Genomic DNA, 26,037 nt, shown 5'->3' on the forward strand with positions numbered 1-26,037 from the left:
TTAGGGTGTATGATGCAGTGTGCATTTCTCAAATGTTTTGAATTGGGCATGATGTAAAATACATGCATGTATAATCTGAGTAATGTCTGGTACATGCAGCGATTAGCTTTGTGACATTATTCACTTTCCTTGGATTTCCTCTCACATGCAAATTACTTGGAAGATGTATTCTCTGCAAGGAGAGTTTAACAGGTGGTGCTGATCACATTCACCTCAGTGGAGATAATTATAATTATTAGAATTCCTGACCAAAGATGGTGGCGACAGATAGGTGAGGCCTGAGGCCGAGAAGTTGAGAGGAGCTAAGTGAACAGAGGACAGACTGGACCAGAGGGCAGGAGAAAGGCAAAGGAAAAAAAGTAGAGCAAACTGAGGAGTGGGAGGATGAAAAGGACAAGATAAAAGATCACTGGGAGACTTAGAGGTGAGTATTTGTGTGTCGAGATGAAGACTAGAACACAAAAACCTAGTGTGGATGTGTTTGCTCAGGAGGTGTTAAAGGTGTGCAGCCTGTAGCATGAGCACAAGAGCAGGGCCCGAGCAGAGGAGTGTAGAGGGTTTGCTAATGGGCAACACAGTTACTATGTGTGTTTTTCAGTGATGGTGACAGTGATTAAAGCAGGGACTCAAAATCACAACAATCATGTAACAGAAAACACACAGCCCTATTGTGTTGGATGTGTAGGATGTCTGACCTTCACAGACAAACATCAACTGTGATTGCAGCTTGACTATTGAAATGAGAAATATTTCTTAAAATCTGGATTCCTTGAAATAAATTTGAAAAAGTGGTTTAATACACCCCAAAAACATATAAAAGGCAGTAATTTTGACTTAAAGCACATCAGGGAGAGAATGTTTACTGGGTAGCAGTGTGATACAAGGATCTGGTCAATTACACAATTTAGATACTTTAAATTCAATAAAATTAAATACAATCAAATAGACTTTTACTCAATATTAAGTCTGTATTTGCATTGACTGGCACATTTATGCAGGAAAGAATATATATATTTAGGTTTTTTTCTATTGACATAAATACTATAAAACATACAAATACATACATCATGCACTCATATCAATATTAAAATGTATATGAGTTGGTATGCCTGTATTGCAGGTAAACAGTTTTTTAAGGAAGTATTTTCAGAAATATCCCTGGTTCCCTGGTTTTTAGCAGGCGGATGTTGGATAGATATTAATTTAGAAAGCCCCCTGCTGGCCATTATAAAGAATGCAGGTTTAAGTCGCTTCCATATTGGCATCTTTTATGTACAGTCTATAGTCTATCCTACCTTTTGTCTGTCAGCATCATTGCGTGGCCTTCTTATTTGTGGCCCCACTCTATGTATGTATGTGTACGGCTGTGCCCCTCCTCCCTGACCCGATTATTGTCTTGTTGAGCAGGATTCTTTTAGTATTCTGTAACCATAGCAACACATCCCTCCATGAAGAGCCGTCTGTCTGCGTGGATCAGCGGCTCCTTACATTCCTCTTCTTGTTTCCCTCTCGGCCCCGCCTGCTCTTTGCCAGTGCATTTCCCCTACATTACCCTCTGCACAAATCGCCACATTTTCCCCTTTACTGTATATTTTGTTCATCTGACTACCCGCTCTCACGTTGTTGCCCTCTTTCAAACACTTAATACTGACTCTGCATTTTTTCTTTAACCTTTTCCTGTGCGATTTGTCCGTGCATGTTTTGCCCCGCACGCATGTCTCACATGAGTAGCTTTGATATGTGCCTCTCATTGTTGTTATTGTTAAGGGTTTATTGAGTTTACAAAAAATGATTCATTTAGTATCGCGTGTCTGAGAGTGACTGTGTTTGAGCTGTGAGTCCAGCTCAGACTGAAATGCCACAGAACAATAAACCATCAGATTGAGAGTGTTTTTTAATGAAGCATATTAAGTCCAAAGCATGAATCTTAAATGCAGATTCTGTGTTTCAGATCATTGTCGTGATATTGTCTAACAAATCCATAGGAGCAGTAGTTCGGTTAGGTCCAGTATAGTCAGAATAAGATTGTTATTTCCAACTACATACTTCATGTTTGGTGAGACATGATCATCTTTCCATGTGCAAACACAGAATACTGGAGACAGACAGAGCAGCAGCAAGACCACTGTACAGAACAGCGCACGCAACATTAATGACAGACTTTAACTAAAAAGAATGATGGGAGGGGCTGGGGTGGGTTGCAAAGTGGCTTGCAGACCAACGCAACCTCGAGGTGGTTATGGTGACAACAAGATTAAATAGTTTAACTTTATTTTACTCAATGTTGAAAGTAATATTATTTCTTTTTTTTTGCTTTGTCCTAAAGTCAATTATATTGTTTTATTAAGTGAATTTTTTCATGTCCTACTTTTGGTTATGTAGCTTCAGTTAAATCTATAATATTCTTGATCCACAGATAGAGACACATGCTGAGCCAGGACGCCAGTGGAGCATATTCTCTACCAAGTCATCTGGATCTACAACAAAACAGAATCAATTCTTTCTTTGTCCATGCTCCACCTCTCCAACAGCTTCATGACACTCATGGCTCAGACGTTTATGTGTAATCCTGATGACAAGCATACAAACAGCAGATATTTCAGACACCAGAATCAAACAAGCAAGCTCCTGTGACACTGATCTGTGGTCACGTGTGTCCATGTTCATAAGAAAATGCACCTGTGTGTGAACCATAAATGGGTCACAAGTCACACAAACAAGTCTCTTTAAGGGCCACATGGCTGTTTTATGTATTTATCTTCCTTTCAGCTCTCTTCTGTCTATTTTTATATTAATCTTTCCCTCCATCGCCCATCCCTTGATTCAGGACTGTGATTCAGTACATAAAAGGAACAGGAAAACAGCTACAGTATGTCCCAGCAGAAATCGCTGGACATTTCTGAGTAAACACCAAGGAGCAACCTTCAGAGGTGGAAAACAAAGACAACGTAGAAATAACAAAAACTGCAGTTCCTCCATGTGCCGCTTAAAGCTGGCTTCAAAAAACAAAGTTGATCCACACAGAATAAAACTGCAGACTCTTCTTGCTGTTTTTCTTTCACTTAAGTGCTGCACAGCACTCTAAATTATCTATAATGCTGATTCATTTACCCTCTTTAAACTATGAACTGCTTGCATTTCAAAACCAACGACACTTAAACCTGTTATGCTTTCATTTGGAAACATACTCATCATTTGTCCTATTCATTGACAAAACCACTTTTCTGTGAGGTGTGTTTGTACTCACCTGCTCCATAAACAACAGAGTACACAACGCGTTTGGCATGCTCTCTGTCCTCAGATGTCACCTCTTTCTCACTCAACCCCTTCCTGAGAGACAGATTCAGAGAGAGCGAGAGATGCATTATTCCATTAGTGACAGAAATTTCACTAATATTTTATCCATTTTCACTGCTGTGGAAGTGAAGAGTTATGATTTAAAGTCGACTGAAAACACAGAAGTGATACTTGCTTTTAAAGAAAAACTGATGTTACAATAAAATAAGACTTTTTGTTTTAAAGACAAGTAAGAAAATGAAGTCTTTGGCTGACAAGTATTAAACATTTACAAATGAAAAGATGGCTACGACTAACGAGGGATGTGGGGTAAGATTTCTGTCACCAATCAGAGATTAAATATTGTTCAAGCTGATTGAGGTGTTATTGGCAGCAATTTTAAAGAAATGGCCAAAGTGACACTCGGCAGAGAAAGTAAAAAGACAGAAAGAGTAAGGGCAAAGATAAAAGCGAGAAAAAGCCCATCAGGCAACAGATTATAAGAGCAAGAAAGAGAAGCGCAGTGTGAGATGTAGACGTTAAAGCCGCATAAATACAGAAAAGAACAGAGGCTGCAGGAGAGGGGAAGACAGACAGTTATGTAATGTGACTTCCAGACAGCCGTAGTACTGGGGATCAGACTGGGTGGGATGACACGTCTGCAAAGTGGCATTTCTGGAGGGGCTGACAGGGAGCTGCCACAGCTGATCAGTGTTGCGGGAGTGCCCCACACATACCCACACTACAAGTCTGGTGAGCTTCAGTGCCAGCCTTGCATAATGACATGTGACTTCTTAGATATGATGACAGTACAGTACACTAAAATACCTCTCTGCTGTTTTCTCTCTGTGGCACACACACACATGCACAGATATGTATCTGTTAAATGACATGTGGGGGTAAATGGGGGCAACCTATGAGGTCCAAAAGTGAGCATTATCCTCCAATGACATCTGGCTGAAGAAAAAGCTATTCTGGATTTTCATTGCCCCCTGCTGGAGTGGCATCAATGCACTGAGTAAAAAAAAAACTGCAAAAATAAGTGCCTTTAATTCGTTGCAAGGCTAAATAACAAGCAGAGCAGCAAGTTGTCCTCTTAAAGAAGAAGTCCACATGATATTCAATCAATTCATTTTGTAATATGACAAAAACAAAAAATAAAAGTCCGGTAACAGCTATCTCTAATCAGAGAAAGCAGAGGAACATTACTGTGCTTTAGCTGAATGATGGCTGAGGCGAGGGTGAAAGTTGACCAAATATAAGTAAAAATGAGTGACAGAAAAGAAAAGAGCATAACAACAACAGGGGCAAGAGACATACATACACACCACAGCAAAAGCTGAGGGACAACTGGATGAGCAGAAGACTAATGATGCGATAGAAAGAGGAAGAGGTCTATAAGAGAAAGACACCGAGGTGGCGTAATCCCAGCGGTGCTGCGGTGACTCCAGTTAATTTGTTTAAAGGTGAAAGAGAGATAATGAAAGAGACACACTGCAAAGCCTCAGTGGAGCTGTTAATATGGTAATCTGTTTAACCGGCGCCCTCTGACACACACCTGTCTGAGATGGATGACAGGAGTGTAGGTATGACACACACCATATGCACATCATCAAAGAGACAGCACAGACCTGCACCAACACAGACACACACTCACAGAGAGGGGTAAGAATACACACTCACACACACACAAACTTCAAAAGCCCAACAATGTAATCAGCAGGATGACCAGCCCCGGGTGTCCTGCCCAGTGAAGAGAGACAGAAAAAGGCCGTTGGCATGGTAGTCATGGCAACCAGACTATTAGGATGTGAAGTGAAACAAGGGAGATTGGGAGGCAGAGAGGGAAGGAGAAACCCTGTATAGGACCAAAACTCACCTTGGCAAGTCGATCAAGGGAGAACCTGAGTGTGTGTGTGTGTGTGTGTGTGTGTGTGTGTGTGTGTGTGTGTGTGTGTGTGTGTGTGTGTGTGTGTGTGAGTGTGTGACTGATGGAGACCCACCACTGAGAGGCCAGCATGGTAAAGACGTCGGCCTGCGGGTTGGTAAAAATGCGAAGCAGCTCAGGGTCAGAGGACAGGTGAGCCAACAGACGCAGCTCCACCTGACAAAAGTCTGACACACACATACAAACACACAGACACAGCCATGTTTATCTCTGACCGCAACCTCTAACGAAACTTCTCAGATTTAAGGTTTAATTCTCTGTCCCAAAACACGAGTCGAGTCTGTGAAAGGAGATTTACTTTGTGTCCCCACAACATGAGTAATCCCAGGCCACAAACACATGCCTTATTTGGTCATCATCTAATCACAACAACTCCACAGAAAGCAAAAGGAAAAGCTTTAGATTGTGAATATTTTAAAAAGTGTTTGACATTTTGGGCAAAGGGCTTTTTCACTCACTGGCAGTTTTGAAGATCAATACCACTTTCATGTCTGGATAGTCGATATACAGCTAGAGCCAGCAGTTGGTTAAAACAGCAAGTGTGTTTCCTTTTGAAGGTAACAACATCCTACCACCTCCACATGAAGTTACTCCCTTTTACTGTTTACAATTAATCTGAGACATTTCTATCAGAGGAAAGTGTTACTGGTGCGAAAACTACTACTTTCTGTTCCCCAACCTGCCCTCCTGAGTGGAGCAATCAATACAGACACCAAGGTCTAAAGAGCGAGAGCTTCCAGGAAGAAATAAGAGCTAAAATAAAACTGTGTGTAGAACATATCTGCGTCTTTGTGAGCCACGTGTTTCTACCAGCTGTTGATGCCAGTGTTCGATCACCAAACCAAAATGTATATGTCAAACTGCTAAGATTAAAGGTGATTAAAGACACAGTTAAAGCAGCCACTCCACAGTCCACGGGTGGTGCCATAGAGGTTCCCAGTTGGATCCAGTTGGACCAGGAGGAACCCAGGGCATTTCATCCTGGTATCTAACAGAAGTCAAGCTACTGTTGATTAGCATGTGGAGGCCTGTGCTATCCCCCCAAAATATGCCTTTCCATACAATCACTGACCCACATGATAATGGTGCTAATAGCATAACATTCACCATGGCATCTGTATAGTCTTTCATGTCTGTCACACATGCTCAGTGTGGACCTGCTCTCTTCTGAGACTGAAGCACCAGAGGCAGATCTCCCAGTTCTGGTGTTCCAGCCAATCATGATGCACGATTCTGGGCTGTGAGCACAGATCCTACTAAAGGACATCATGCCCTTATTCTGTTCATCCTTGCACAAAGAAGCACATACTGGGCCTGTTGTTGTGTTGTCTTGTTGCCTCTCCACTGCAGGATTTGTCACTTTCATTTGCACCAAAACAGGTGAAATAGATTCACAATGGTTTCTAACTAACTGGACTGACTGATATTCCTGAAGTTTAACTTTAATTGTGTTATCCTCTGATAATCAAGTGTTCCCTGAAATGAATCTCACATAACCACAGAGAGTACATAAAACAGCAGTAGTCCGAGTTCGCTACTTACTTGACATTTGACTTCAGTAAACACTTTGCTGGGGAGTTTATGACCTCAATTGCTAGTTTAAAAGTTAGGTTATAAAACATAACCTGGCTCTGATCCCCCAGTCAGAGCCATTCCTCACTAAGAACATGTGGGTTTAAAATATAACAAAACAAAAAGATGGTTAACAATGTTCAAATCATGGCTTTAAAGCAAGACTTCCCAAACCAAAGGTGCATATCACAGTCTCATATCCATCATTTATATACAGGCTATGGAGACAACACAGACAAGGCAGCCAGATTTACAATCAAAGTTTTCAGTGTCTACTCATGTAAATCAAAAGAATTGATCCAGAGGCACTCAGCACATTTACTGACCCCGACGATCTAATTTTAGCCAGATTCAGTGAGTGCTGAAAACCAGCTGGAACATCACAAAGAGCACCTAGAGAGATTTTGTGTTGGCACTTTGGATGAAAGTAATCTTTCTCCCATTATTCCTGCCATTACCGGCCTGGGAATAAGCTACTTTCCTTACAAACATCTGCTTTATTGTTCTGATCTGGAAAACCACTGTGACTTAGTGCATAAGTTTCCACTTAATAGCACAGCCCTGAGCTTTTTCAGCCGAGTACTTTAAAACTTTACTGTACGCAGGTGTCAAAAAGCTCCCAACGGGAGCTGACTTTCTTACGTGACAATGTAATGAAGCATGCTGCAATTACACTATTGTATCTTGCTCCCTAATTCTCCATAATGCCCCTAACAACAGGGTTTCCTGTGAATACATCAATTTGATTTCACAAGGCACTTTGATTTTATTTTCCATGTCATAGCGTAATTGACGTGATTTGGATCCATTTCACTGCATCCGCCTCAGAGTGAACAAACTCTGCCACGTAAATGTGGGCTATTAGGGAAAGGACACGCAACTTTCTACATAAATGCTGTTATTAAAACCTGATGTGACTATGGGCAGCGCACATTTAAATGTCACACTGACTATAAAGTATTTTAGTTCATCTAATGGTAATTACATTTAGGCATTTGGTGAACGTGTCACCAAAATGATAAGGCCATGTACTGTGAATGACTTTCATGCTGTTTAAACTCATTGATCTCCCAAGAGAACTCACGAACTAAAGAACAAGCTAATATCGACCTACCGTGGTCACGGCCAAAGTTTTAAATAAGTCACTGATGGCATCAGTCTACTCTAAATGCTTCGTTTTAAACTGTTTATTTTACTTGTAGCTCTGTATGATGTCATAGGGAGGGATTAACGTGGCCACCTCAGGCTCACAGCTCTGTTATAAGACCATAAGCTGCACCCAGAGAAATATGTTTTCTTCAACCTTAAAAAAGCTAAAACAGTATTTTAAATAAATCTGATTCTTACTTGCAATCCAAAATAGGTGAAACGCATATTTTTAAAGACTAATATTAGTCAAAAAACCAAAATAAAAAAGTGGCAAATAAAATAGAGATAGGAGAGGAGTGAGTAACTGCAAAAGAGGAAAACAGTTTCATGGGAGTACAACTGCAGATCAAATACATGAATAAATAAACAAATAAATAAAATACCTGAACTAAAAAGGCCTCTGACACCTGACCCATTTCGGAAAAGGCCTTTTCATAAGCAGAAAGATAACCAGAGGCTGAAACTACGGACAAACACAAAGAGTACACAACATGCGCACAGATGCAAACACAAACACACAGATCAGCATGTTAGGGCAGCTGCTCTCTTGTCAGTTTGGTAGATCTAAATTGAAACACCTCTTAAGATGTAGTCACACATACTCACACACAAGGAAACCCAAACACACATCTGACAAAGCCACTGCAGTACATTACATTTACTGGTATTCCAACCAGACAGATCCCTTTCCTTTGCTTCCCTGCTCCAAAATCAAATTAAAGTCAACCAAATGTGGGGAAAAGAAACTGGAAACAGGCAGAGGAAAATATTCACTCAGGATAAAAATACCAGCTGCGGTAGGTTTCTGTTGGTGTATATGTGGATGGTGTTCTGAGGATGAATATTTTATATCCTAGTGCATTAAAAATAAGCAGCATTAAATTTGTCATTATTGTGCTAAGTCTGACAGTTTATGTAATGCTGATTTCAGGTCAAATCATTCAGTCCTACAAAGAAGGGAAGGAATTTGTAATAGCCTCCCTCGACTGTTCGGCTCACAATGTGGGTTCAAACAAACACTGATTTCCATTTAGCCAAGCTCCGAGTATAAATTGCAAAGGAAATTTTAAAAGGGATGGATAAAGGCAGAGACTCCAGGGGGTTGAATGAAGAAAAGAAAGCAGGGTGGAGGGGTGATAGTGAGGTGAAAGATGGAGGAAAAGAGACAGAGTCTTGGTTCTGCTGAGATGAGCGAGGGAGTTTCTAAAGATATCATCTCATTAATGTTTCATGAGCTCGATCACACTTCCTCCAAGCATGGCTGGCAGCCTAAGAAACATATTGCTGACCAGGATCCTTGTGTGTGTGTGTGTGTGTGTGTGTGTGTGTGTGTGTGTGTGTGTGTGTGTGTGTGTGTGTGTGTGTGTGTGTGTGTGTGTGTGTGTGTGTGTAAAGAGAAACAGAAAGGAGAAGAGAAAGTTTCTGGGCTGATATTATAGAAATATATGCAGCTAGAGTATGAAACACGTGAATCTGTGATCCTGACTTAGCCTGTGTGTGGTCTATATATGTTCTCCAAGGCCTGCAGTCAGGAAACCTTGAATCGATCCACACAGAAATAACCCTGACAGACAAAACGCTTCTCTTTAACTCAACCCTGCTTTGTTTCTACAGCACTGCACCCACCAGTAGTGCAAGAAGCTCATGCTAGTGACAACTTGACACGACTTAAACATTAATATGGACAGCATATTAAAAGAAACTGAGTAGTAGTGCCATTAGTTTTTCATGATTGAGAATAAATTCTAGAAAGAGAAAGCTGCTGATATTTTTAAATATATATTCTTTGTACATTTTTTGTGCAAATGCAGCCAGGGTTTATTCAGGAAAGAAAACAGTATCAGGATCAATAGAGGTAATCTCCCTGTAATCTGTTCAGCACTTTATTTCTTTCATTGTTTCTTTATTCTGATCAGCTTTGCTCTGTCCTCTTCTAATACTGTTCAGCTTCAGTTTGTGATAAAGAAATAAATGATTTTTTTAAACTGAGCTGCTGACTTTGAAGCTCAAAAGATACCATGGAGTAAATGTAAACAATTTCAGTGGTTCCACCAATGAAAAACTTCATAATTTTTACCACTTGTACTTAAAAAAACAGGCTTCAGAGACTTAAAGCCAAATTAAAGCCAGGGAACTAATAAATATGCTACATGAGCCATGTTTGGAGGTCAAGGTGAATTTGTTTCTCTAAAAACTTAACTTAAATTATAATTAAGTTAGCAGATTATGAGTCATGCCCGCACACAGATGTGAACAAAGTCAGCCTTTGATCTCTAAAATGTCTGCTGATACTGTAAAAGAGCACATTATGCAGCTGCTATTAACATTTTAATTTACCTTCAACTTTGTCATTCATCTGCCTGTTTGATAGTCAAACCATTTGAAAAGCTTCATAACATATTTGAATGAGGCTTTTTCTAAATTAAAATCTCTGATGAAAAGCTTGCAGGATGGCCAAAAGTATTGCTTTTATCAACTTAGAAAGCTAAAGAAATGAAAATAAAACCAATCTAATTGCAGGCCTTTAAGAAGGCTTGATGAGGGTCGGAAGCTTGCCTTGTTCTCATCTTGGCTAGCTCCCTTTCTTCCTCACTCTGCAGCTCCCACACACCAGCAGACATCTCCCAACAGAAAACAAACGAGTTCAGAAATGTAAAAATAAACAATGACACATCAGATGCACACAGGTTGCTTTGGGAAAGGGAGGATGTTCAAAATGTAGTACGAAGAACAGTTTGTTTATCTTAGGTGAAATGGGGGGGGGGTAGGAATCAATAGACACACACTGCTTTTACAGACTAGAAATTAATATTCAGATACCTTCTGATGCGTCTCATTGAACTTTTTATAAGGACACAGGAAAGGAACAGCGGTTGCTTTCCTGTGTAAACACACACACGGATACACACACTATACCAGTTCCAGTTTGGAAAGGACATCAGAGGACATGCAAGTGGCGGGGCTCTGCGAGGCCTCCCTCGGAGGGGTTGTTTCCATGGCAATCTTGCCTCTAAGTCCATGTTTTGGTGTGGGCATGTGTTGGCTTGCTGGCGCGAGCGTGTTAGAGCCTCCCTGCTCTTTGTGTATGTGTGGGATCCTCACTCTTACTCTGCTGCTGTCCTCATGCTAACCCTGTTTTATCTGCCTGGTTATGTAAGTGTGCCACACTGTCAGGACCAGCAGACACCCCGGCTTGCCACAAAGCTCTCCCAGACTGACAGTGTCCCGACTCTGCCCTATCTGCCTGCACAGCTACATCACCATTGCACCCAGGAGTGACCTTCTGATGCCAGTCGAGGTCATGTCAGCAAAAGAGGGCTGTTTGGGCTCACAGTTAGAAACTTCAGCTGAAGTACGGGACCTGAAGTCAGAACACTGATGCTGCAAATGTTTGTCAGAAAATAAAAGAAGATCAGTGAAACTTGTGTAATGCTTTAGAGTCAGATCTTTGCAACATGCATTAGTTGATAGGCAATTATATACCTGCTGATAAGAAACATGTATAATTAATGTATAATAAAATATTTAACTAGGAAGGACTCTCTCTTTAGCTGCAGTAGCTACAAAAAAACACTTAGGTCAATAAGCACAGAGCTGAATACCAATAAATACATAAATAAAGCATATAACAATTCTAATAAAGTAGCCTTTAATTTGCATTCTTAAAATGTCTATGAACTTTTGCCAGGTAATTCCTGAATCTAAATTCAGAAAAACCTGAGGTTATTGTACTCTGCCCTGAAATTCCAAGAAATACAGTATCTAATCAGATGCTTACTTTGGATAGCTTTACCTTGGTCTCCAGCCACACCGTGAGGAGCCTTGGAGTGATTTTTGACCAGGATATGTCGTTCAGTGCACATATTAAACAAATATGAAGAGCTGCTTTCTTCCATTTGCACAATATCTCTAAATTTAGAAATATCCTATCTCAGAGTGACGCTGAAAAACTAGTCCCATGGATTCCCATGATGCACTGAGTGTTTATTCTTCACTCAGCATATGTTTATACACTCTGCATTTAAAGATGAATTATTATTCATCTGTGGCTCTTTTGTCCTGTCTTCCTCCCCTCACTCCTAACCGGTCACAGCAGATGGCTGCCCCTCTCTAAGTCTGTTTCTGTTGGAGGTTTTTCCTTCCCACTGTCGCTTACTGTCTGCTCATAAAGGGTTGTTGAATTGTTGTGGGTTTCTCTGTATTATTGAAGGATCTTTACCTGACAGTATAAAGTAGCTTGAGACAACTGTTGTTGTTTGGTGCTATTTAAATAAAACAGAATTAAACAAGTGATTTTGTCTAACAAGGGCTTACGATGCTATAATTAACACCTTATCGAGCATAATTAACACATAATACATGCTGCTATTGTATGACAATTATCTTGTAAGTACCTACAATAGTCTTATTACAACTGACATTTATTACTGAGACCTTTCTTTTTACTAAGTGTTACTGAAAAGGCTTTAATTAGTCTTGTTTTACTCACATATCTCATTTTAATCTGGGCTGCTGTCAAAACAGATGTTCATACTCTTCCCACTAGGCTAGGCTACAAAAGCAGAACTAATGCTGGCACTACTACGGTGCAGCAATTCTTCCACTCTCTTAGACGTAGTTACTGTCTGGCTCGACAGTAAATGCAAAGACATGCCTGAGCAGGTAATTTCTGTCGACTCGAGAATAAATGATGTGTCAAAACATGAGCAGTGATTAAACTGCTCATGTACTCTAAGTACAAGTACAGGAGATACCTTTGTGTCCAAAGCAACATTGGGTTATTCTGCACTGACAAAGTGCATTTAAAGAGATCCGATACGCTGTATGAATCCCAAAATAAACAGATCTCTGGAATCAAAAACAAACACAGGAAGATAAAGATACCAAATGACTCTATAATATCATTTCACATGCACTTAATTAGGTTGAATTACAAGTCGTTCCATGGTGTAGTCGTGTACACATCCACTGGCAAGTAAAAAGGCTGCTGGTTCAATTCCAGCCAGAGACACAAATCCAATTTGGGGTTATGGCACAAAGGGCATTTGGTATAGAACTTTTCTAAATCAAACGTGTGGTGCTACCTGCTGTGGGAACAAGCGAGGAGCCAAAAAGGTTATGTTTTGATACTTCCTATTTCCTCACCTGCAGCAAGAAACGTGCAGCCCTCCTGAGGAATGAACATGGCCCGAGGATGCACAGTCACCACCTCGTCTTCTTTTCCTTTGAGAACCAAACACAGGCGCTGAGGAATAACTCTGTAAATCATCATTTACTGTAAAGCAAGAGATACTCCAAACTACAAATGTATAACTATACACAGGTTACAGCCTCTTGTCACTTGTCCTCAAGGCTGGATTCAAAACAGGTTTTTGCATTAAAAGTTGAAGGTGAACAAAACTTCTTGTCCAATTAACAAGAAAAAAATTATAATACACATTTCAAATGACTAATTATTGTTTTTCCAACTTAATGCAATTTATTCATTTATGATAGGATATCAACACTAATTTAGCTTGCTAGTTCATTGTTATGGAGGTATAAAATTACCCTTATTAAATTAAATTAAAGTGAAATAAAATCTCTTCTGGATCCCACTTTTACTGCTCCCTGTTTATTCTTATCTCCCCATAAACAGCTAATTTAATTACTTTTTAATGACCTCATATACTGCTAGCTTAATTTATAAAAATGTAAATATAACATAGATGTGACATAGAACATTTTTTAGGTATTGCTGTTTAAAAGAGACAGGGTGGCTGCTATCAGAGTGCAGGAAAGTTTAAATGCATACTGTATACAGACAGCTTGTTCTTAACTTACTCTTATCTGTGTTGTGATGTCGTTTATTAATATTTTTAATGCGATAATACTGGCTTTAAATAAAAAACTACTCAGTGAATGCCATCTGGTTTGCTTCACAGGTCTTTTATGGCTCAGTCACACTGGAATAAAAATAAAACTCACGATTTATTACAAACAGACTGAATGTAATTGCCAACTTGACCCCAGTTAATACCAAACTGCTGGCAGACTGACTCCGTCTAGCTGCTGTTTTATCGTCACCTTCATGCACCAAAGTTGCTTTGAAGATGGCAACTGACTATGAGCGTCCGCAAACCAGGTTCCCGTCTTTGAAGCGACCATTTCAAAGGCAAGATAAGCCACAATCTTAGCTGTTTTGTGGTCTTAGTCACTGTTTTCCCCATTGTGACTATAACATTACTGGACCATTGATCCACTGAGTGTTAATGAAGGTTATGCACTCTTTGTGCAATCAAAATGTCAGGCATTTAATAAATAATGATCAATATACTGTAAACCACACAGATGCTGAGCTTAATGGAAATGTCTTTGCCCGCTTTATCACTTCCCCTTCTTGTTAGAAATGCCATGGCTAATTGAATTCAAATTCATTTGACCCACTATATATATGTGTAGAATTTCAGTGTGTAATGTAGGGATATCTTTCCCGGCACATTTAAAACCATGAACAAAACTGAATGAAGAGTTTGTGGAGTATACAGAAAGAGACACTCAGAGGAAATGTAAGCAGGGGATTTAAAGGAGCAAGAAAAACACTTGTATCCGACTTCATAAAGGGTTAAGTTACGCTGCTGCAATACACCTTTAAGAGGAACCCAATCAGGACCAGGCTATCACAGCCCTGTGCTGAACTGAAGTGCTGACCTTTGTAAGGGAGAAATGACCACAATAACAGCCATCACACTGTGTGAACCATCACGGCCCACGTCAGCGTGATTAAAATCCCACTAAAGCTGCACACACACACACACACACACACACAAATATCATAAACACAAACTGATGCACTGCTATCCTTTGTGATTAGTGTCTCCACCTCGCACCTCAAGTCACAAAGTGATAACTGATAGGAGAATGACAGAGGGAGGGAAGCAGGTATAGTGATGGAGGAAGAGCGCGGATGATACGAGGGATGTAGCAGAGGCTGAAGAGGATTTGATGACAAGGACCTTTGGGAGCCTGAGTGAGAGGGGAGCAGAGGTGCTGATGTTAGCACCTATGAATCACTCACACAGGAAGAAATAAAAAAGGCACTGAGAGGACAGAGATAAAGCAATAAAGCTGAGTGCAGCACCAATGGCTGTGCCTGACAGCAGCGGTGTCTGTGTCAGTGGTCACGCCAAGACGGACGGACTTGTTTTAATGTTTTATTCATCATCTTGTGTTTGGGACTCGCTGTCAGCCGGCTGATCTGGTAGCTGTGAAGCAGGCAAGGATTAAACTGACTCTCCAGATACCAGATGACCTCATAAAAGCAAGGAAATCCATCCTTAAATAGGAGCTAGTAATCTGTCACAAGCTCTTTGCATCACAGTTGCATGAAACAAATGTTAGGTTGAGATGTTCAGTCAGAGACATTATAGAAGGGAGGCACAGCAATAAAGGAATGAAAAGAAAATATAATATAAAAGCAAAGACTGTAGTTTTCCCGTCTCTGTCCCCAAAGAGACAATCAACAGCTGGAGTGCTAAACATGATCAAAATGTGTTGTTGAGCTGACATACGCATTACAGCTTCAACTGTACGTCGATAACTATCTGGATAAAGACTCAATCTTTGTAATTCAGCATCTGTACATTACCACAGAGGATTTTAATGTTGTAATGTTGTAATAAGAGTATTTATTCTGATTCGGTTTCTACACTTTTTATCACTTTGTGGGCCCTTAAATTAAAGTTATGGCTCTTTTCCCATTTGTTTAGACAGGGGCCTTGAAAACTGCCCAGAGACATCATCAAGTGCCAATCAAAGATTTACTGTACCTGGGTAAAAACAGATTAATTACACTCGATTAATGTGTCGTGAGTGTCTAGTTTAGTTTATGGGATTTGGAATTTAACAAATCCAGTTCTTTAATAAATGATGGTTGTGAAACTTAGAATATATAAATATAAATGTAATGTAAAGAAATAATGTCTTAAAGGATTTAAGACAGATTCAACATCATTTTTAACATTTTAAGCTGCATTGATATGAAATAAAAAGCACTGATGAACCCTGTTCTGGACAGAGCTTCAACCTATAATCTACTTATTCGGCCTATAAACTGAAGAAAACTTCGTCTGCTCTTGCTCTTGACGAAGGCGGTCGCACTTTTCTCCTCTCCTCCTCCTCTCCCTTAGCTTCCCTGCTTAGCCTCTTATGTCCTTGTCTAGTCTTGTGTTTTTTGTATTACTTTTCCCTGGAACATTCTCTCACAGTCTGTTCTCTAAAACCTAAAAGAGGAATTATGGATTGGATCAACTGGACCCTAGATGCAATTGACACCCCTTCTCAATGAGAAGTCTGGGCTCGGGTGAGCCTGAGTGCTGATGATATCTACCTATTCGGAACCATGGTAACAGGGTTCTTGCTGATCGGAGCTGGCTTGGCCCTGGCTTACCGAAGAATTAAGGAAGCGGAACCGGCTGTTCAAACCCCCACAAGGCTGCCCGCTGGGATTGAAACGATGGGAAGAGGCGTGAGTTTCTCAAAATGGGCTCATTGAGTGCAGCACGGATAAGATCTTGGAGAGGCTACGGCTGCTGTGAATACTCAGAATAAGATCTCTGACTGCAGACTGGATTACATCTTGGAAGGGCTAGCCCGGAATAACATCTCTGGGCGCAAATTGGATGACATCTCGGGGAGGCACACTGCCGTGAGTTCTCAGAATCGGCTCCTTGAGCACAAGAAATGACAACATCACAGAACGCAAGTATGGCGAAGCTCGCGGCTCACCAACGGGAGATTGAGAGACCAGTGTTGGACTGTAGAACTGCTTTGAAATTCATATGAGCTGTTCGCACTAAAGTAAAAAATACCATCACTTATGCGGATACCCCTTTGGCGCCAGCTGCTGTCTCAAGGCTGGAGCTGAACAACAACACCCTGATAACGACTGTGTCAGGTTTTGTATTGTTGATTGTCATTTATGCTTAGAAATATCTACTTATATATGCTTAGAGTTTTATAATTAGTTTTAGATTGGTAGAGGGTTGATCCTTAATAGTCTGCAAACTTTGTGTGCATTCCAGAGCACTCTGGGAGCACGAGAGAGGTCGTACCTTGTCTTATTGTTTTATGGTAGGATAACGTATCTATATCTGTTTTAGTCTAAGTGCCTTTTGTTTAGATAAACTGCTGGACTTCCAGACCAGCAGGTTTAGGGAAGTTATTTATGGGGTCACACTCTGACCCCCCCCACACACACACACACACTTACACAACGCACAGGCAAGGTACTCAATGTTTGTATGTCGACGTCATATGTTAATGAACCTATGTATATTCATGTAACCTCAATAAAAGAGCGGTGTTACGGGGGAGCAGACGAGAGCAACTGGGGTCAAGCAAAGGAACGGCGTTTGTCCGGTTCTCTCCCGTGCACGAGAAACATGAAGAACTTTGCCTACTTCGTGTCTTGCTTGCTGTGTAATTATATTGTCTTCAACGTTCCAGCGAATAGGTTCAAGCTACAAACCTATCAGACTGTGTTTAGTCTGTTCTTTCCCATTCCATGCAAGGCCACCTGGGTTGGCTGGAAGACTGTTATACACTGACACTCATCCCCCCTCCCTTTCCAAACGCCTTCAACGCTTATTCCCTTCCGATGCTGACGGTGGATCAAGGAGACCAGCGCACGCAGGCCCGGATGTACTGTCTAAATCGGCTGTCTCTCACCCTTTACCCACCCCTGTTGCTTGTCATGTGTCTCTTTGGTGTATTAAGAGTTTTTTCATGTGCTATGTGCAGAGGTGTTTTTTTCTGTTCTCAAACTGATCTCCCTGTTGGAGCTCAGTCTGGGGGGAGTTATTTTTTTCTCCTTATCTTTCCTCGTGTGGTGCATTTTCCATTGTTATACCTCTCTGACCTGTCTTCCCCATGTGATGTTTTGCGTAATGTATGTATGGTCTGATGGTAAGATGGCGCCGCCATTGCGTGCAATAGGTCGGCAGCCTTATGAAATTTCCCCTTGTAGAACTAATAAAGGTATATCAATTCAAAATTCAATCCAATTCAAGTTTGCCATCATAGCCAAATTCTGTCATAGAGTAATTTTCCTGTAGAGTTGTCAAAAAACTTTCATGTAAACTGAAGACTCCTGCTGTTTTCATGCTGGCAGTTTGAAAGTATTTACCAAATATTATAGTGTGCAGCAAGGGAAAATCACAGTAATTAAAGCTTGGAGAAAGCCTGACAAGAACACTTACTGGAAAAATAATCAGGTCTAAAACTGCCAAGTGGATGCTTGTGTTCATATGGATCATGAAAGCAACACCACATGCAGAACGGAGATAGACTGGTTTTCTGTGTATGATACACTATACAAACCCAAGTTTGTATTTTAGTAATAAATGCAACCTTAATAATGCATCCAGAGATGTTTTAATGAAAATGCGCTCTAAGAAGGAAAAATATTTCACATTCTGGTATGTTCATTTGAGGATCTTGGTACTATGTGCAGAATTACACAAACACCCATCATTGGCATGAATGTCATGTTACGTTTGGGTTTTTAATGACTTCTTGGAAGTGCTCTTTTCCCAGGGTGGAATGATTGCACAGCATACAACTTTAATGACTTGGTGCACAAGTTTGAATTTATTTAGATTTTCTCTAATTCCCACAGGGTCAAAGGTATACCTTCAAGCTACAGCTACAACCCAAACACCTTCTGGAGAAAAGTTTTATGTGAGATGTGAAAAATATCCAATCAGAATCAAGCCAGAAGCTTGTTGATGGCTACCAAAAGTGTCTGGTGGGCGTGGAGAGGATATTTAATGAGGTGTCCGTGTAGAATGTATGCATAAATTTGAGCTTGTATATATTCTTTTCACCCTATGCGGCTATCTGAAAATCCAAAATAAATTTAAACTTGTGCACCCAACTCTTTTTAAAAGTCATTTAAGTTGTATCTGGTACTATCGTTCCACCCTGGAAAAGAGCAGTTCAAAGAAATCATTAAAAACCCCAATTTACCGCGACATTCATGCCCACGATGAATGGATGTAAACTTCTGAGCTGTACGTCCATAAAACTGATTATTATAATTAAATGCAACAAACTGCATTTTTAATTATCCACAGGCTGAAATCAGAAGTGTGCTACAGCTGCAGTCCTGAACTAACAAGCAAAACAAGAAGAGGCTACAGCAGGGGGGTAGTACACAAACATGTAGGAAACACATTTGACACAGTTTGGTAAGAAGGCCTTTGCTGCTGCTGCTTTATCGTCCTTTGGGGTTTTTTTTTTTTTAACTTGTTCCAGCTTATTCTGCATGCTCCAAAGGAGGTCCTCCTCACTCTCTAACATACACTTGCACTGCACTTCCAATGCATCATTGTCACTCTCTGAGGTGTGTGGGAGGGTTTTTTGCTCTCTCTCTCTATTATAATAAGTAAGTGTGTGTGTGTGTGTGTGTGTGTGTGTGTGTGTGTGTGTGTGTGTGTGTGTGTGTGTGTGTGTGTGTGTGTGTGTGTGTGGCATACCTTGGATGTACTGCTTCCTGGTGATTTGAAGTGGCTGCCTTGGCAGGGCCTGGAAGTTCTAGTTTAGGAGAAGACATATTATGTAAGTCAGATGGAGTTAACTCTAGACCTGTAACAGTGTCTCATTATTCCGGGTCTCCCTGTTCCTCTAAGTTATTCTCTGAAGAACCCTGAATAAGATGATCTAACTATACCTATGAAGGAAAGGTCAGAGTGCACAGTACATCTACAGACACTTGGAGCATGCTTATTAAAGCTACAAAGAAGACACAAGGTAGACAAGTAGTGTCTTTAGTCTGCAGTACTTTTGATGTTATGTGTTTTTATGGAGTATGTCAGAAATCCTCCTTTCAAAGTGTTTAAAGGAAGAGTAAAAAGAGTCCAAATCAAAGTAGCAGACTTCCAAAAAGATTCCCAGACTTTTAGTTTCAAGTTTAGATTGAGCTACTATGAAATTGGATCCTACATTTTCCACAAAGCTAACTGGGAGCATATTTTGTTAGGTTATATTTTGCCAGTTATACTTTCCAACTGGTAATGGTTTGATTTTGGCTTTGATTTAATTGTTGTTTTTATGCTTTAGTGTTCCAGTTTTCTGCCATGTTTGCCATGAGTCGTCTTTGTCTGCATGTAGTATGTGTAATCTTGTAGGTTGTTTCTTGTTCTTGGTTTTACTTCCTGGTTGGTTGTCTTGATTAGCTTCACCTGTGTCTTGCTTGCCCCTAATTTAGACTCTTCTATTTGTCTTCAGTGTATAAACAGTCCTGCCTTATTCTTTGTCTTAATCTCGCTATCATTTGCGTCATCTGTTATGACTTTCCATGTTTATTACCTCTATGTGTTTTGAATTTTACAGCTTTTTGTTCATCTACAGTTACTTTTTCTGAACTGTGGGCATCAGTATGAATAATTCTTGCTTTTAGTTTTACTCTAAATTTTTGCTGTGTATTTGGGTCCTTGGGACTTTTTTTCTGTGACAAATGCTTGTTGTAAAAAAAATGTATAGCCTAGCTTGGTTTCTCAGATTTGGTTTCTCAGACTTCCAATATACCCACACCTTTAATGGATGCTGTACTTCAGGAAATTCATGGTTGCAGATGTCTTTATAGGGTTAGGGTTACATGTAGCTTCTCTGTTTGGCTTCTCAAACAAGTGTTACTTTTGCATCCAGTTGACACCGTGTTGTTAAAGACTAAGCCTGATATGTGTTCTGAATTTGGAGAGTGTAAAGTTATATGGATGTAAGGATTAATGTCACACTCACAATGATGTTAATGTGACTGGCTGACTGTTTTCATTAGCCCTCCAACTAAATGTTGACATTTTTTTGATGCTACAGTGGAGAAAAGTTGAGCAATTAACCTGATGAAGGTCAGATGGCCTGAGATGTTGTAATTTATTAAATAAACCAGTAACAAGCAAAGTGATGTCTGGAAGTTACATTTGATGACATTTCTAAAAACATTTGCACAATATTCATGTGCTGCATGTCCTGCTGTCTGGTTAATGTAGTGTTTAACCTTCTGGTCTCAATAGACGGGACAGCACGTACAAATCACAGGCTCGCTGACTTGTATCAAAAACGTGAACTTCAAACAACATAGCAGTTTTAATCCCAACATTGCAGTTATGTGGATTTTATTAACAGTTTGATTAATGTGAGTTCTGTGCCATAAAACAAGATTGAAGCCAACAAAATAGCCATGCTTATGCTAACTACACATCATTTTGTAAATGAAACACAAGCTTTTTAGAGATTTTATGATGTGAAAATTATAGCATTAAAATGTGTAAAACAATACATAACCAAAATCTGAATCATACTTACATGTTATATTTTAGATCATCTCAATATACATTTGGACTTTAGGTTTTTGCTTTACTTTAATACTGCATTTGCTAGCAATACTTGGTGCTGCTCTCCTAGATTGTGGAGTAGGATTAGGGGTTTGCACATATGATGACTTTGACCTCAGAGGGTTAAACCTAGATTTGCTTCCAGGACGCCTAACCTGCACCAACAAACCACAAAAAATTAAGCAACTTGTTGTAAATAACTAAAATATAAATTTGTAACTTTATGGTTGGGCAGGATGGAAAGCTGCACCAGGAGCCTGATATTCCAGTGAATGCAGGCGAGTCCTTGAGTGTCCTTGTCTTTCTCTGCACCACATCACACCACCTCATTTTTATTCCTATAATTCAATGACTTGCAGAAATCCTGCGCAGCATTTATATACTGCTGGCTGCTTTGTTTGGCTAAGATAACAAAAAAGCTGAACGCCAACTTGACTCACCTGCCAACACTACAGAAGTTTTCAGAGACACATTTTAAAAGAGGAAGAGCCTGATTATCACTGGGCTCTTGGCCCACCCTGCATCCGCCCACTGAGTAACATAAGACACTGTCAATACACACACACACATACACGCAAAATTACACAGATAGAGGAGGGTTTTTTTTAGCCTGAAGAAGGATGAAACAGGACAGGATGATTTCCCCAGAATGCATACATATAGTTTAATGGAGGGAGTAGAAAAGCAGGTTCAGACTCAGCACTTCCTTTTTAATCCCTGTTAATCCCACTGTACTCACCCTTTGAAATATACCTGCACAAACAGCACAGGGTCTGTGTGTGTGTGTGTGTGTGTGTGTGTGTGTGTGTGTGTGTGTGTGTGTGTGTGTGTGTGTGTGTGTGTGTGTGTGTGTGTGTGTGTGTGTGTGTGTACAAGTAGGGTGCTTGGATGTTAAAGGTTATTATCAAGGACGAGCAGGACTCATTGCACAGAAGCACACAAAAACATTCACACACAAGATAGGTTAACATGGAGAAGGAGGCACGCAAAGTAAAACACACACTAACTGAAGCAAACGCATGTTTCCGGTCATGGTCAGAGTCAGTGTTCGATTTGACCCTGTAATGAGCGTGTGCGAATGTTAAACACAGAGAAAAAGAAACTGCTGCCTGCACATGCCACTAATTAATTATTTAGTAGAGGTAAGGAGAGAGATGGGGGGAGGACTGCAGTGCCAGAGAGTGGGCAGTGGAAAGAATACATTAGAAGCTGGGCAGACACCAGTGACGCACACACACACACACACACACACACACACACACACACACACACACACACACGCTACGAGATACGTGACCTGGAGTGTGTATTCGTGTTGGAGTGAATGGGAAAAGGTGCAAGTAATTAGAAACGTGTCTGCTATGTGGTTACATTGTCCTGATGTGACATGCAGTGTGTCAGGTATGACTGCTCAGCTTTCCCATCAGACACTATTGCATAGTACCGTGATGGCAGCATAAATCAACACACACACAAACACACACACACACACACACACACACACAATAAAAATTACAGAAACTAGTGGAGATGCTAGTTTTTTTCTAAGGTGCACTTAGAGTTTTTCTTCATTTTTCTGTTAGTGCAACACCTCATAAAGACAGCAAACAGACAGAGAAGATTTCCATATGAATGTAAATGTAAAGGCTGCTTTTCTGCTTTATTCTGTCACTTTATTCTATGCTTTGAAGAGCTTTTCTAACATCAAACACACACAAATGCTCCAATGGATGCTTCGGGGATAATCTAGGGTTCAAAATCTTGCCCAAGGACACTTTAACAACCACAGTAGAGGAGTTAAAGATCAAAACGCCGCCCTTCTGACTGTTGGATGACTGGCTCTATCTCCTGAGCCACAGCCATCCTTGATAATTCGCACCTGTTGTGTCACATTTATCGATAACAGCTTTTCTCGCTGTTGTCATTTTGTCAAAAGAAATGCTGCTTTTTTTTTTTTACAATCAAATCGACTGGATGGTCTTGAAGAGCAAGTTAAACCTGAGCCTGTTAAAGAGGTGATAGAAAAACAGAAGAAAGCAAAGACAAAATAGAAAATCAAAGAGATAGAAAAGGCAGGAAAAAGAGCGGGGCGGAGATCAGGAGATAAAAGATAGATAAAAGAGAAAAAGACGAACAGAGACAGAGAGAATCAAAGAATTTCAGAGCCGAGGTGCAGGAAGGCTATAGTACATGCGTCACTGCAGCTGAAGAAAGCGCATGAATGAGAAATTGTAAAATATAAAAGAGTCCAGGTCAGCTTCGTCTGCTCACTGCTGACTGTACAGTTTGGCAGAGATCCTCAAACGTATTTATAGACAGTCACCTTCCCCAGCTCTGGTCAGTACATATCATCCATCAATACACACACACACTTACATGGTTTATGCACAGTTACGCTTGAAACACGTAACATAATCATAACGTATAAATAACAATGCACCTGTTATTAAACACAGATGCTGCAATTACCTAAGTACATTCATGTGTGCCAAAGAAATTGATTAAACATTTTACGACAGGATGAAGAAATGTTGCTTTGTATTTGACTTGATGGGAGAGCAACTCCCGCTGATGGCATCACCTAATGGAGAAAAGCTTTCACTGCATCTGGCTACTTAAATATAACTTAGAATGTGAATACAGACACACACCTGCTCTGCATGTGGTCTAAGTCATTATCGCCCTTACTGTGTCACGAGGGATGGAGATGCAGTTCATTAGCAGACGCTGTAGGAGTCAGACTGAGAGGGCGCGCTCTCGCACCTTCCTTCTGATGTATTCTGCCTTCAGATTGTTTATAATTCATAGCTGAAGCACAGGCGTGCAGCAGCACAGCCACAACAGGTATACAACAACAAGCTCATGTATGTACATTTAAATGCACAGACACACAAACACAGCGGAGACACATTAGCGTTGGCACAGGAAGGGCTGTGTTAAAAAGTGGCTGTGTCGGTTCCTTTCCTCATCACATCACTGTGTGTGAATTATACAGAACTGACACATACTACTGCTGCACACCTACAACACACACATGAAATATTCTGGTTTGTTGGTCTCACACACGCATATACACACTTGTAGGAAATAAATCTGTACTATCAACTCCCAAACAGACCAACACGCTTTGCTGTGTTTTCCCTCCTGGGCTCATTGACTATGATTGAGCCACTTAATCATACAGATGTTTGTATTTTTGAGTTGTCTTCCCACCACTGGCACTGTGCACAACATCATTTTTTATTCAACATTACAACCCAGACTTGGTATTCTTCACTTCCTCCTCATGTCTTAAGCTGGAATGGGTAAATGCGTATGAAGCTGAAAGTGGCCCCTATTGGTCCTTCACTGGAGTCTGCATGGATCCCTGAAGGGACCACACAATGACACTGGTAGCTAAAGCATCTGTCAGCACAGCTGAACTGTGTTATTAAACTATAATAAATATAATAATGATCGCTTAGTTAAACCTCTAAAAGTAAACAAACCAACGAGAGATTTTGACTATACCGTCCTACCACGATAGCCATGTTGATGATGTCATCAAGCTGTGCCTGTTTGCATGGCAGCAGCTGCAAGCATGGAGCTTCCAGGTGGGGAGGAGGAGGAGGTGCTCATAAAGAAGACCGGTGCGACGTCGGTCATATGGAGCTGGTTTGTGATTAAGCAGATGGATGTTGAGCAAAAAAATATCATCTGCAAATTATGCTGGGCGACAGTAAAGAATGGCCAAGAATCAATCCAAGTGATTTATTGAATCTAGACATTCAGGCCACACTTTTAGGAGTAGAACTGGTTCATACCAGAGTAAATTCAGTATTCACACAAAAAAACTGATCCGAATCATGTATGAGAAATCCTTTAAAGTGTCTTCTTATTGGTTAATTGGACCGTAACACCTAATTCTGGCTTCTGTAATTTCCCACTTTATTTTATCTTTAAATAAAATAGGTTCATAAAGACCTCTTGAGCTGGAATTACAGCTCTGTGTATGTTATACCATATATTCCTTTGTATCAGGTTAATGCAGTAATTTACAAGCATGTGATTTTTAAGTGATCAGCTCAAAATGAAGTGATTTCGACTTCTATGAGTGGCCTGGCACTAACTACACACAGATTGTGGGTGCAAATTGAATGAGGGGTTCACTAAAAATTTTGCCCTGCACTTCCATGCACGTAAATCTGGCCCACAGCGAGCCAGAGTGCGAGTCTCAGAGGAGCGGTGCCTTGTTAAACAGATGGGGACGACTGAATCACGCTCGTGTGGGGCAATTTAATCACACAGTGGCGATGTCATGAATCACTGCAGAACACGCGCACACATTAAAATACGCAGGCGTGTTTGTGCGCACACATGCCTGCTACGTGCGAGCACAAACATGCTGAGACACAGTGACACTGCAACAAATACACATTCACCAGAATCCATCTGCTCAACATGAGGAGAAAAGCAAACTCCTAAAAATAAGACCCATCCACTGGATACTGAGGTGATGGACAGAGGGGTAAATAAAGTTTATTTCTCTTAGACTGCAAGTTTACAAGTAAAATCATGTGAAGCCATGCTACTCTCCCAGTCTGTTCTAATTTCCAGGCGTTTACTGGCATTGCTGGAATCTCCAAATTTTCTTTTTTCCTTGATGTCTCAGTCATTTTTACAGTGCTGTTTTTCAAAATGTAGGATCAACGATGAGGTGTCTTAATGGCTGTGTGAGGC

At 40.5% G+C, this 26,037-nt stretch overlaps 1 protein-coding gene across 2 annotated transcripts in view; it reads right to left on the reverse strand.

The window, feature by feature from the left end:
* poln (polymerase (DNA directed) nu) overlaps positions 1-26,037 on the reverse strand; it is an 85,692-nt gene that overhangs the window by 22,309 nt on the left and 37,346 nt on the right. Inside the window, exons 19-22 of one of the 2 annotated variants that reach the window (XM_085398456.1) lie at positions 19,462-19,519; positions 13,091-13,168; positions 5,280-5,391; positions 3,248-3,330 (exon numbers count right to left, since the gene is read on the reverse strand). In XM_085398456.1, coding sequence (XP_085254582.1) covers positions 3,248-3,330; positions 5,280-5,391; positions 13,091-13,168; positions 19,462-19,519 — 331 coding nt within the window. The remainder of the gene's footprint in view (positions 1-3,247; positions 3,331-5,279; positions 5,392-13,090; positions 13,169-19,461; positions 19,520-26,037) is intronic. The other variant, XM_085398463.1, reaches the window with a different exon arrangement.

The sequence above is a fragment of the Rhamphochromis longiceps genome, linkage group LG3 (assembly GCF_057381845.1).
Source record: "Rhamphochromis longiceps isolate RC_006_pf linkage group LG3, R_longiceps_female_GT1.1, whole genome shotgun sequence".
Taxonomy (NCBI): Eukaryota; Metazoa; Chordata; class Actinopteri; order Cichliformes; family Cichlidae; genus Rhamphochromis; species Rhamphochromis longiceps.